At 37.4% G+C, this 13011-nt stretch overlaps 1 protein-coding gene across 1 annotated transcript; it reads right to left on the bottom strand.

Annotated features, from left to right (window-relative positions):
- Positions 1–3273: 3273 nt before the first annotated feature.
- On the bottom strand, positions 3274–9632 carry LOC111808789 (ABC transporter B family member 19). The gene is made up of 10 exons (XM_023694965.2): positions 9053–9632; positions 8863–8917; positions 8601–8776; positions 8170–8370; positions 7740–7999; positions 7331–7647; positions 7019–7242; positions 6115–6934; positions 5783–6024; positions 3274–4727 (listed from the first exon to the last, which is right to left on the bottom strand). The coding sequence occupies exons 1-10, from the start codon at positions 9299–9301 to the stop codon at positions 3519–3521; spliced, it is 3753 nt and encodes a 1250-aa protein (XP_023550733.2). The 5' UTR covers positions 9302–9632; the 3' UTR covers positions 3274–3518.
- Positions 9633–13011: the final 3379 nt, after the last annotated feature.

Here is a 13011-nt window from a genome sequence, read left to right on the forward strand (position 1 = left end):
ATCTAACTATAATAGTTTAAGCTCATCGTGAGCAACATTGTTCGTTTTGACTCGTATGGTTGTCAACCACACGAATTTAAAATGCACGGTGAGGAAGAGATTTTTACAGTCTTATAAGGAATATTCTGTTCTCTTCTCCAATCGAGGTGGGATCTCACCCTTGTTTCATTCAAACATGAGAATATCGAGATACAATGTAAATGGGTGTGGTCAATTCGATCAATTCAAGGAGTGTGGGGTAGGAGTAAAAGAAGATGTATTGGGAAATGATTAAACAAAGAAGGAAAAGAAAGAAGAAAAAGGAGGAAATCTTTTATGTTTGGTTGTTTTTGAGTTGAAAAGGAGGAGGAAATGTAGTGTAAAAGAGGGTTTAGGGTTTGAAGAATAATGATCAAATCACCGACGTTTGATTAATGGGATGGCCAAAGGAGTTGAACCCAAACCAAACAATAATAATTGAGAATGGTAAGGCTTCTTCCTCATTAGTGTTACCATTTTCTTTCAAGCCCTGAAATTAAGGCGTGCTTATGCTTAAACTTTACCCAATAACTTATGTTCTAAGCTTTTTGTAAACATTCTTCATGTAGCCTCGGCCTCCTCAAGAATTTGATTACCCTCGACCTTAATCGTTTATATAGTCTTAAAAAGTTACTATCTTTTTTAGTTTCATCTTTCGAATTAATTGAAACTCGAACCAACTTAAGATTTTGTTTCAAAAAAGCAATCTTTCCTTTTTATTTCTCATAAGGAGCCTCAATCTTTTTCTGAGGATTCTCTTCTACATTAATGGGGACGAGACATTGACTCATAGTTCTATCCTCACAATTTTGCTTTTTATTAGTGTAACTATTTGAAGTCATCAACGAGTTGTTTCTTAGTAAACATTAACAAAATGAAAGCGGAGAAGATTGATCCAAACCCCACGAACCCTTATCAACAAAATAATTAGTAGACTCTCTCGACAGATTCTGAAATTTCTAAGAACCCTAACCAATGGGTCATAGTACACATTAACCTAATTCACAATCACATGATATAGGCAATCAATAAACATACAATTTAATTCCCAACACAAAAATCAATGAAAGCTCCTCATCTAACACAAAAGCTTTGACTTTTTGGTCATATGGGTTGGGCCCAAAATATATATATATATATATTTGAGGCTGCTTTTATTTGTGAGCAGGCTAGCCCCTGGATTTTGAATAGACAAGTCATTAGAAATGGGTCTATCATGAGAAGAACAAGCTAACCAACACTGTTTTTCATCATGTCTAAATCAAACCATAAATTGTTTCAAACATTAGAGATATATGAGAAGAACACAACAAAAGAAAAGAAAAAAAAGGAAACTTGTATTGTATGATTAATTTGTCGGTTTTGATATGAGAGTTTGTGTGGTTTTTATGTCATGATGAGATTGTACGGCCTCATTTACTGCTGTTTTGTGTTGGAGAAAAGGAGAGATTGATGGGTTTCTTCGATGCGACTGATCCTTGTCTTTCAATCTTTTTCTAACATCCTTTGATTAGGGTTTTAAAGGATGATTATGTACGTCTTAAAGTTTCAATCTTTTTTTTACTATTTTGATGCAAAAAAAAAAATGAACCTTCAGGGATGTCGAGAGCAGTTTTGATATCATATTAGGAATGAGAAACAGAGGTGGGATTGAAAGTTCAAGAACCTTGTATAACATGATTTTAGAGTCGAAGAAAAGGAAGAACAGAAGAAAACATGATTTTAGAGTCGAAGAAAAGGAAGAACAGAAGAAAAGTGACAACAATTTATCTACGATAACTATGGCAGAAGCTTTGGGTGTGCGATTTGTAAGCTCAAATTCAAAGAGGGGCAGTGCCATGGCGCTCCTCTTTAGCATCTGTCTTAGGTTTGTACCGTGCCATGGCGCTTCGTGGTGTTCCTCCCTCAGGTAATTGATTGTAGCCATTGTGGAAGGGGCATTTCTTTTCGTTTATTATGGATTTTAGGTGGGCTTCCAATACGACTCTGCAATTTAACAATAGTGATCTTTGCTATTGACTAAAAATAAGAGCTGAACTTGACTCTTGGGTCACAATTCACCACATCTGAGTCGTCCGACACTGTCTTTGGAAACCATGGCTTAGGACCCTATTCGGGCCTCTTCGAGCCTGCCTTTGATGCTCATGATGACTCGTTGTCTCTAATATTGATTATGCCTTAGAATAGCTTTCATACACACTCTTCTTGGTGTATTGGATGATGCACTGTCGTCTTCAGTCTTGTCTATCTTGAATGCACATGAGCGCCACAACCTACTCTATTCTTAGTACAATTGTGCCATTCTCCTCATTTAAACAAGTCATCGTCTTGGATGAACTTCTTGGTGTGACAGAACAGCATCGTGACATATTGCACATGATATTAAACTAGGATAAATTAAATGGAAGTCTAAATTATTCAGAAAAGGGCAATTAATGGGTGAGGTTTAGTTAATTTAATGCTTTTTATACAATAAATTTAGTGTTACATGGTAACTTAATCTTCTTTGATAGTTAATGGAGTGTTTTTCTTACGATTATTGAACTAAAAAATAGAAATTCAATTAAAAATATATATTAGAATTAAAATTAAAAAAAATACGTGAATAGATATTAAATTGCGTACTAATAATTAAAAAGACGAAGAAAATGAGACTCACATCATAATAAAAAACAAGAATAATTTTGATTGCGGAAGAGAAGTGAGATCGAAACAAAGATTATAACGTTAATTCAAACTTGACATCATGAATCATAAGAGTTTGATAGAAATTTGAGTGTGTTGTGGGACATTGTTTTTCAGTATATAAATGAATGTGGGACACATTTGTGTTGAAGTGATAAGTTTGATTCAATTCTGAGCTTTTTACCTTTAAAAATAAATAAAGGCAATCTGATTTAAGTACCAAAAAGTGGCTCAAAGGCATGCCCTGCACACCCACTGCCCTTCTTCTTTTAGCTTTTTGGTGCACTTGAATCTTGATGATGATGTCAACTGCTGCTGATCGGGCCCTTCCAACACTTTCCTCACCTTACGCTTTAAGTCTCTAATATAATACCCATCACTCGGTTTTTGCAATCATTCACCCCATCGCTTTAAGATGGGTCTCTTTGTCGTAACAGCTCAAATCTACCACTAACAAATATCGTTCTTTTGGGCTTCCTCTTAAGATACCTCACGATTTTAAAACGCGTATGCTAGGGAGAAGTTTTTACACTCTTATAAGAAATGCTTCGTATTCATAGACAGACACCATTAGGATAAAGGGGCTCATGCAATGCACCATAATTTGCAATAATAATAAGATAGTTGCCTTTTCCCATTGGAAATGGAGCAGTCAACATGATATGGATTGATATCTACAACTAGAAAAAGAAAAGGAAAAGGAAGGATGAAAAAGGGAGAAAGGGGAAAAATAAATAAACATTATCTAAAATGGGACCCCAAATTTGGTTTAACAACCAACAACCCCATGTTGCTCCATTGGAAAATTTTGAGTCTCATATGTGTTGGTGTTGCAGCTGCAACAGCCTTGAGTAAGCTCCCTCGGGTCGGCTTAGCAGCTCGCTATGGCTGCCTTGCTCAACAATGCGTCCATCTTGGACCACGCCGATGCTGTCGACGCCCCTGATTGTCGACAGGCGATGTGCCACGACTACTGTGGTTCGACCCCTCATGAGCCTTTCGAGAGCCTCTTGCAGCACACACTCGGACTCAGCGTCGAGGGCACTGGTGGCCTCGTCGAGGAGGAGGATTGTGGGATCCTTGAGAACTGCCCTGGCAATAGCAATGCGTTGTTTTTGGCCACCAGATAGCTGAACGCCCCTTTCCCCCACTGGTGTCTTGTAGCCATCAGGCAGTCCACTTACAAAGCCATGCACATTGGCTGCTCTTGCTGCCTCTATTACTTCTGCCTCTGTTGCTCCATCTTTTCCATATGCAATGTTGTCAAAAATGCTGGCTGCAAACAGGGCTGGCTCTTGCTGTACCAACCCAATTTTTAGCCTCAAGGATTGCAAGTTCAGACGTCGAATGTCCTTCCCGTCGATCATGACTTTCCCGGCGATCGGATCGTAGAATCTCTCAATCAACGCAATCACAGAACTCTTCCCTGATCCACTTGCTCCAACCAATGCCTGGCTCTTACCAGCCCTGATCCTAAGATTAAAATCCTTGAACACCATGACATCAGGTCGAGACGGGTATGCGAAATCGACATGTCGAAGCTCAATTTCCCCACGAAGCGTCTCAACAACCTCCGCCTCAGGATCATCGGGGTCGATCATTGTCGGGCGACCGAGAATCGAGAAAACAGAACCAATTGATTCACCACCCCTAATGATCTCAGGAGCAAGACTAACAGTCTCCGCCACAGAATTTGCAGTAACAACCAACACAACAAAGACTTTAATCACTTTGGAGAATGTCGATCCGCCATTGCTGACCAAATGAACACCATACCATAAAACCAGAGCTTCAGACGCATACAGAGCGAGCTGCGAGATGCCAAAAAGAACACCCGCCGTTTGGCTCCGGCGGAGGCTCTGGTTCTGTGGGACACGAAGCTCATTGCGAAACAGAGAAAGGATCTTGTCTTGAGCATTGAAGGCAGCCACTGTTCTGATATTGCTCACACCTTCCCCTGCAATCATACTTGTCTTCGCATGAGCCTTTGCAGTATCCCCAGCAAATCCTTTCAAAGAAAGTTGCTGCATAATCAATAGCAAACTTCAAATTAACTTTAGCCTAATTCTAATCAAGCTCTGTTCTCAAAGATCAATTTAAAACATTTATAGATTACTGTATTAGGAGCATGCGCAAATTTAGAGTACTGTTCAACACAAGACAAATGGTCAGAGGTCAGTACTATAGTTTGAAAACGAACCCCATTTTTTGGAACCCCCTCCCCGATAGATTGAATCGCTTCAAGAGATATTACCAAAAGACGACAATGTATAATGAAGCTGTCAGTTGCAGAACTCTGCACCAAAAAACTATCCTATACCCTTTTTTTCTCTCTCTTTTATGGAAAAATGTGAAGAGATCAGTTTAAAAGCTTTGCAATGTATAAATGAAGATCACGGGGAGTGAGAATTTGGGTGCAGTTTTTCACATGGGGTATCCGCCAAAAAACAGAGAAAACAGGGAGAGCTCGGATTTCAAGGAACAGAGAGATGGTCAAAACTTGAAGCTTTGAATCAGAAACAAAGAACTGATATAAATACTGTTAAGATGCAGAAGAATCGGTGTATTGTAGTAACGCTAATCAAAGAAAAAAAAGTATTAAAAAACAGAGGAACCAAGAAAAAGTTAGGCATTGGGCTCGAAGCAAAAGAATACAAAACCCAGTTGCCTTTCAACTTGGGTGAGCAATTTTTGAATCTTGTTGGAATTTCGAAGAGCTTTCCTCGCTTGTTTGTCTTTGTCAAATTTTTTAAAAAGCAATGAACTTTCGGAGTTATTTCTTTAATGTTTAACACTGCAATTTTTTCAGAAGTTAGTGCAGAGCAGGGCTGCAGGGAGGCACTGGGATGAACCACGTGCAGAGCACAGAGATGGTAGGAGTTAAATATTTCAGGTTCTTTGTCGCGTAACAGAGAAGAGGACTTGGGATGCAGTGAAGTTATATTCCAAGGGCTGTAAAAAGCAAAGTCCAGAGAATCTGACCCATTTTTTAATGTGGGTTATTTTTAATATGCATTTGAAGTAAAAATGTAAAAATTAATGGAGTTTTGGAAGGTGGGTTTTGGTTTTTTTTTTTTACCTGAGCCATGTTGGCAAGAACCAGCAGAGGGAAGGCTGCAAGGATGAGCAGAGAAACTCTCCATTCAACAATGAATGCAACTATGAACGAAGTGAAGAGTGAAGTCATGTTTTGCAGAATCACTGATATTCTTTCAGCAATGGCGGATTTAACATCAGCTGCATCAGTGGCCAGTCTTGCTGCTACTAAACTCGAGTTGTGTTCTTCCTCATCGAACCATCCCACTTCTTCCCTCAATATCGCTGTATAAAAAACAGAGGATTTCTTAGTTTTTTGAAGTGGTTTTTATAAAAACTTGTGAAGTTTGAAGACTATTATTGCTTAATTATTACCTGCGAGCATCATTCTTCTGACTCTGGTAGTGAGATTTTCACCCATGATTGTAAAGAAATAATGCTGAATTAGATATGCCACCACTGCGTAAACCCCAATTCCAATGTAGATGAATACGAATTCCTTGATTTTCCTTTCCATGGCGGATGAGTTTTTGTAATAGAAGACCTCGATCATGTTACTCATCACAATGGCAAATGTTGGACTGATGAAACCAGAGAGAATAGACCCAACAGCGCCCATTATCAAATACGGCCATTCGGGGCCGTTGAGTTTAAGAAGACGAATGAAATAGCCATCTGGGGCTGGATTTTTCCGGTCAGTTTCGGCGTTTGAGACCATTTCGATTCTCCCGTCGGCGCCGGTGCTATATGAATAGCTCAAATTCCTGAGGCTGCCGGAGCGGAGGCTTAATGATTTTGTCGATAACGAATGGCTCAGCCGTGATGATCGTGTTCGACGGGTCGATGGGTTTGAGAATTCTCTGTTTCGAACCATTTCTTGGAATCGAATTAACGAGGAATAAGCACCGGATTTGGCGATTAGTTCTTCGTGGGTTCCTGTTTCGACGACCTGCCCCTGTTGTATTACTGCAATTGAATCGACGTTTCTTATGGTTGATAATCGATGTGCGACTACAACCGTTGTTCTTCCGACCATTAAACGGTCTAAAGCTTCTTGAACAATGCTTTCAGAGCCTGCATCGAGGGCGCTGGTGGCTTCATCGAGGAGAAGGATTTTGGGGTTCTTCAACATTGCTCTGGCTATGGCAATCCTCTGTTTTTGGCCGCCGGAGAGTTGTAATCCTCTTTCGCCGACCTGGGTATTGATTCAAGAGTTGTTATGTTGTGGAAAAGAACAAACTTGTATTGAAATTGAATCCCATTAAGGGATTGTACTAACTTGGGTGTCGTAGCCATTGGGGAGCAATGTGATGAAGCTATGAGCGTTGGCTGCAGCCGCGGCGGCTTCCACCTCCGCCGTCGTGGCATCGGGTTTGCCATAGAGAATGTTTTCGTATATGGTGGTTGCAAACAGAGCCGGTTCCTGATTCACTAAACCGATTTGATCACGTAGCCATTTCAATTGCAGCGTCTTAATGTCCACATTGTCCAGCAGAACATGCCCTGTTTTTTTAGCGAAAACAGAGGAAATCAGGACAATTCACAAGCTAGCCATGTAGTGTATTAGTTATATGCAATGGTCGTTAAAAACCTTGATTGGGATCGTAGAATCTTTCAATGAGAGAGACGACGGTGCTTTTCCCAGAACCGCTGCCACCAACGACGGCCACAGTCTTCCCGGCAGGGAAGAAAATGGAGAAATCCCTGAAGATCATCACGTCCGGTCTGGATGGGTAGCTAAAGGTGACATCTTTGAACTCAATATTGCCTTTAACTTCATCCAAACACTTCCCATCAAATGGGTCTTGAATGATCGAAGGCCTCTGTTTGATAATCTCCATCAATTTATACCCTGCTGCTTTTCCTTTACTGAATGCGCCCAAATTGGAAAATGACTGCCCCAAACTCCTATAGTATTACACAAAAAACATTCAAAAAAACAAAAACATCGACCTTGATATATAGTTAAATCACAGTGTTCTTAATTTTGATAGCCTTACATGCCACCAACGATGGCGGAGAATATAGCAGTGAAGGCTTTGCCGCCGTCGCTCTGGCCGTTTCGGATGAAGACTCCAGCATACCAGAAGACAAGTGCCCAAGACATACAAGCAATGCCATAGGTACAACCTAAGCCCAACCCCTTGGCCATTCCAGCTTTATATCCAATTTTCAACGTGTTATGAATCGCATCTGAATAGGAATTCAGGGCTTTGCTTTCCCCAACATAAGAGTAAACAGTTCGAACTTGAGCAATCGCCTGTTACGAACACGTTTATGAAACATATGATGTTATGTTCTTGGAAGTTTACAATAAAAAGTAATAACAAACATCATGATGACATGTTTGCTAAGAAAGTATAGCCTTTTCTGGAGAACAAAACAGAGCACAAAACAGGGCAAAAACAGAGCAGAGAAGGAGAAATTGACCTGTTCGGCAATTATGCCAGCATTGGCATAGGATTCCCGACTCTTGGAAGTGAGTCCAGTAAGAGTATAAGCATATAAACCACCAGCAAAAGCGATTCCTGGAATTACTGCTATACTCAGAAGTGCTAGTCGCCATGCTGACACAAAACCCACCACCAAACCAGCCAAGAACGTCGAGAGATAGTGAATGAAGTTCCCCACCTAAACAAAATCAAACCCAATTCATAGAAGAAGAAGAAGAAGACGAGGAAAGATCTGATTCATGGTTTAGATTCACTGTGTTAATGGCGGTAAAACCCCATCTGGCTAACGTGCGCATATTGCTTTAATTGATGATATAGCAACTACCCAGATGGAGATTTTGCAGAATGAAGTAACTACCTACTATTAGATTTTTCTCACATTTGGAAAGAAAAGGAATAAAAAGTTACCTTCTCACTGATAGCATCTTGAACAAGAAGAGTGTCTGTTGAGATGCTGAAAACAACATCCCCTGTTCTGGCATCAGTGTCAAAGAATCCAACGTCTTGTTTCAAAACAGCCTCTAAATACTTCTTTCTCAACGTGCTCACTTGCCTCTCCCCTGTGTACATCCAACATGCGATCTCTGTACAAAAGTATCAACAAATACCATCAATTTGGGGGTTTTTGGATTCAGAAACAAAGATAAAACGAAGGATTTAGCTTACTTACCGGCGTAGGATGAGACACAGACAATGAGACCCAAGTAGACAAAATACAGAGCATACTGCAAAACAGAGTAAAAAACAGAGTGAAAAACAGAGTGAAAAACAGAGTGCAAAACAGAGGAAAACAGTCGGATCTGAGATCTAAAGAAGATGAGAATGGTTGAAGAGAGAAATTGGGTAAATATATATGTTACCTTAGAGACTTCGGCTGTCATCTTGTGAAAATCGGATTGGTTTTTGCCGAAGCCATTAACCATTTGGCCGAAGAGGAGGAAGAAAACGGGCATGGAAGAGCCATGGACAATGGCGCCGAAAGTGCCGAGGATCATAAGAAAGCAGTCGTATTTGTCTGCAAAAGAGAAGAGCTGGAAGAAAGGAAGGGTGTGTTCCTTTTTCTTTTCAGGTTCGGGTAATGCCTTGGGCTCTGCAACTGGTTCCGCCATTGGAGGCCAAGAAAAGCCCACCAGAAAGGGAGATGAGGAGGAGGAGAAGAAGAAGAAGAAGAAGAAGAAGAAGAGAAAAGGGGGTGCGATGAATGGGTTAAAAAGAAGCCATTGGCAATGAGAAGAGGAAGAAGAAGGAGAAAGGGATTTTAGGCATTGAAGAGAGAGATGAGATAAGGAAAGGCTTTTAGTGTTTGAAGGAAGTGTCAACGTCGTAGGACTGAGCTTCCTTGTTTCGCCGGAGCAAAAAGGAAGCAACACAGAGAGAGAGAGAGAGAAAGCAGTGGTCAAAGGTGGAGAAGACGAGATTTGAAGGAACAACTGCGTGGGGAGAATGGATTCTTATAGAGAGAGAGAGAGAGAGAGAGATTGGGACATTTTCAAAAGTGATTCCTTTAACTACATATTTATTCTCAAATTTTGCAATTTGATCCCTCTATTCCTTAACAATTATTTTAGATGCCACTTAAAACCCACCAATTTCCACTTAATAATAATAATAATATTATTATTATTAAAAAAAAGGTATAAATCAATTTATTTAAAATTTTCCTATAATTTATGATGGGGCTTAGCTGTTACATAAATAGATATAATATTTCTAATATTTCTGGTTTTTTTATTATTATTATTTTTATTATTATTACGTCGTAAGCATCCCAAAGGAAAAATAAAATTTAAAAAGTTTATTATTATTATTATTATTATTATTATTATTATTATTATTTTCATTTTAGTTAATTTCGGAGTCCGGAGACAGAAAGTGAAATAAGAATGAAAGGTTTGTCCAGGTGGCAGTTTGTGAATGGTTGTGAATGGAGATTAACAGTACACGACAGTGACGTGAGCTTAGCTACACTACCTTAAATTGCATTCAAGCCCTTATTCTTTGAGACTATTACACAACCAACCGCAAACATGTTTCTTTTTTCCCTTTCTCGTCCCCAAATCATTAATCTCTTGACTTTTTAACCACACTTTTTTTTTTTTTTTTTTTTTTTTTTAACTATTTTCTTTCGTTGTTGCTTTTTCACCTAAAAATTCTCTTTTTTATTTGTTTTCACCCTTTTATTCTAAAACTTCCAATATTATATATATATATATATATATATATATATATATATATATATATTTATTTATTTATTTATTTATTTATTTATTGTTAGATTAACACGACTCTCTCCAATGTATGATATTATACACTTTGAGCATAAGCTCTCATGGTTTTGTTTTGGACTTCCCCAAAAGACTTTCTACCCATGAGAATGATCATGAGTTTATACTTCAAAAAATACTATCTTCATTAGTACGAAGCTTTTTGGAAAGTTCAAAGTAAACCCACGAAGGCTTATGCTCAAAATGAACAATATCATAACATTTGGAGAGTCGTGTCTATTATTATAGACACGACTCTCCAAATATCATGATATTGTCCATTTTGAGCATAACTTTTCAAAAAGCTTCGTACTAATGGGACAATATTTCTTTGAGTATAAACTCGTGATCATTTCCTAAATTAGTCAATTTTAAAATAATTTAGAGAAAATTAACTGTGGGGTAATTTTAAAATTTAGAAAATTAATTTTATTTTTACGTTTTTCTTTTTGGACAGTGCGAATGGGGTCTACAGTCAGTAAAGGACCGAGCTTTGAATGGAAGCTGCTCAGTGTTACAGAACATATATATATATATATATACATATATATATATATATATATATAAAAGATGATTAGATTAATAAATAGAATATAACATAAAAATGTCCACTCCACATGCTATTAAATAAATACTGATTATGTGTGAGAAAGAAAGTTTGATATAATTACATAAAAATATAGTGTATGGGTTGATTTAAATAGAGTCACAGTTGGAATTGATTTAAATTACTTTATTTATTTTTGTTGTTATTTAAAGGTACAAAGAAATAAATGTAGAGTAATGGAACTCAAAATGTATATACAAATTAAATAAAAAAGAAAAATAAAATAATTGGGCCTACCCTTTATAGAGCCCAATTATACATATAGTTGGGCCGCTAGGCCCAATTCAATCTAAATCTAATATGAATTATGTACAATGTATATGAAACAATAGACTATACTAAATAAAGTCAATAAAAAAAAAAAAAAATTGTATTACAAAAATGACATTTGATTGGAAATGTTGTCTTAATAATTGCAAAACGTATGTCGTTTCATATTCATTTTCAAATAGAAAAGATGTTTTTCATGTATAATTATTTATTCTTGTAATATAGTGTAACAGTCTAAGCTTATCACTAACACATGTTATGTGGGATAGAGATTTTCTCTGATGAGTTTTCTATCAAAGTTTTAATATGTGTTCACTGAATAGAGGTTTCCACCCTTTTGAGATGAATGTTTCGTTTTCCTCTTCAATTGACGTGAGATTTTATGTAATGATGGGAGTCTACGAAAACAAATTGGTAAATGTGAATTAGAAAAAGAAAAGGAAAATGATTTGAGCATGCGAATTTGGAGGGTATACACATAATTAAAACTAAAATTTGATGAGTTTTTGTGGTTGGAAATCACATCTCATTAGGATTTTTATAATTATTCCAAGTGTTCATAATTAAGAAAAGGGTTTGTGTTTGGAAAAGGTGAGATGAAAGAGCATAAGAAGACCCCAAGTGTAGTTGGTACAGTTATTTTAGAACTCACAAAGACCAAAATGCTTTTGGATGGATTTAAAATGAGAAGAGGATGGATTAGACAGCTTTGTATTCACTTTTGGAGACATAAACATCTGTTTTGGTTAACTAATTTAAACAATTCTTCATCGCTTTCTCACCATTCCATGTGCTCTGCTTCTTCCATTTTGGATTATAATTCTTGCTTCCATCCATCCCATATGCTATGCCATTTCCTAAACTTCATGCACCTTTCCACCTCCAATCAAACCTTACATGTAAGTAATTAGTTCATCGACCAAAACAACTCGAGTCTCGTAGAGTCTACGTGAGTCGATATTGTACATTCGTGCTATTGGTTCGTATTATTGAATTATTGTTCTTGTATATGAAGTATAAAATTGAAGCCTTCCTAGCAATTGTGATAATGATGAAAGAAGTGAGCCACATGATGATGATGATGCCACATGTGGGTGCCAATAGCTGTAAAATTGGAGGGAGCTAGCAAGATGCTGAATGACCAGAATCTCAAAACCTGGATTCTGGCTTGGACCACAATCTTTGTAAATTACTTTTTTTTTTCCTCGTTTATTTATTTGGATACGATGTTGATAGTTAAATGATCTCAATCGCACGTTAAAAAGACCCGTGTTAGTTTATGGAAATAGTCTTTACTTTTAGAAGTTATATCGTAGTCGTCAAATAGCAACTCTAGATTCTAAATTTTAGTTCAATGCGGGTAAGACATTACTATATTATATCATAATTATAATAATATGATAGTTTAATAGTGGTTAACACAACTCGATCATTACTAAATGTACGAGCGTTTGTACAACTAATATATGATGATTAGATTGCTATGAAAACCAGGAAGCTAAAAATGATTAGGCATCCCCATTTGAGCTCATAAGAACTTGAATATCATATTCATGTAAGCTCATATTAAGTAGTGTTTAATATATGACATAAAAGTTTCCTGAAAATCATGGATAAAGCAAAAACACATAAACTAATTAAGTAAAAAAAAAAAAAAAAAAACATGTCCTACTAATCC

The sequence above is a fragment of the Cucurbita pepo genome, chromosome 13, assembly GCF_057944985.1.
Source record: "Cucurbita pepo subsp. pepo isolate OVF chromosome 13, ASM5794498v1, whole genome shotgun sequence".
Lineage (NCBI taxonomy): Eukaryota > Viridiplantae > Streptophyta > Magnoliopsida > Cucurbitales > Cucurbitaceae > Cucurbita > Cucurbita pepo.

Bases quoted from the DNA above. Each gene is read 5' to 3' on its own strand.
- LOC111808789 (XM_023694965.2), bottom strand. From the start codon at position 9,301: ATGGCGGAACCAGTTGCAGAGCCCAAGGCATTACCCGAACCTGAAAAG. The intron at 8,777-8,862 runs GTAAGTAAGCTA...ACTTTTGTACAG, and splicing joins CTGTGTCTCATCCTACGCCG to AGATCGCATGTTGGATGTAC. The intron at 8,371-8,600 runs GTAACTTTTTAT...GATTTTGTTTAG, and splicing joins AAGATGCTATCAGTGAGAAG to GTGGGGAACTTCATTCACTA.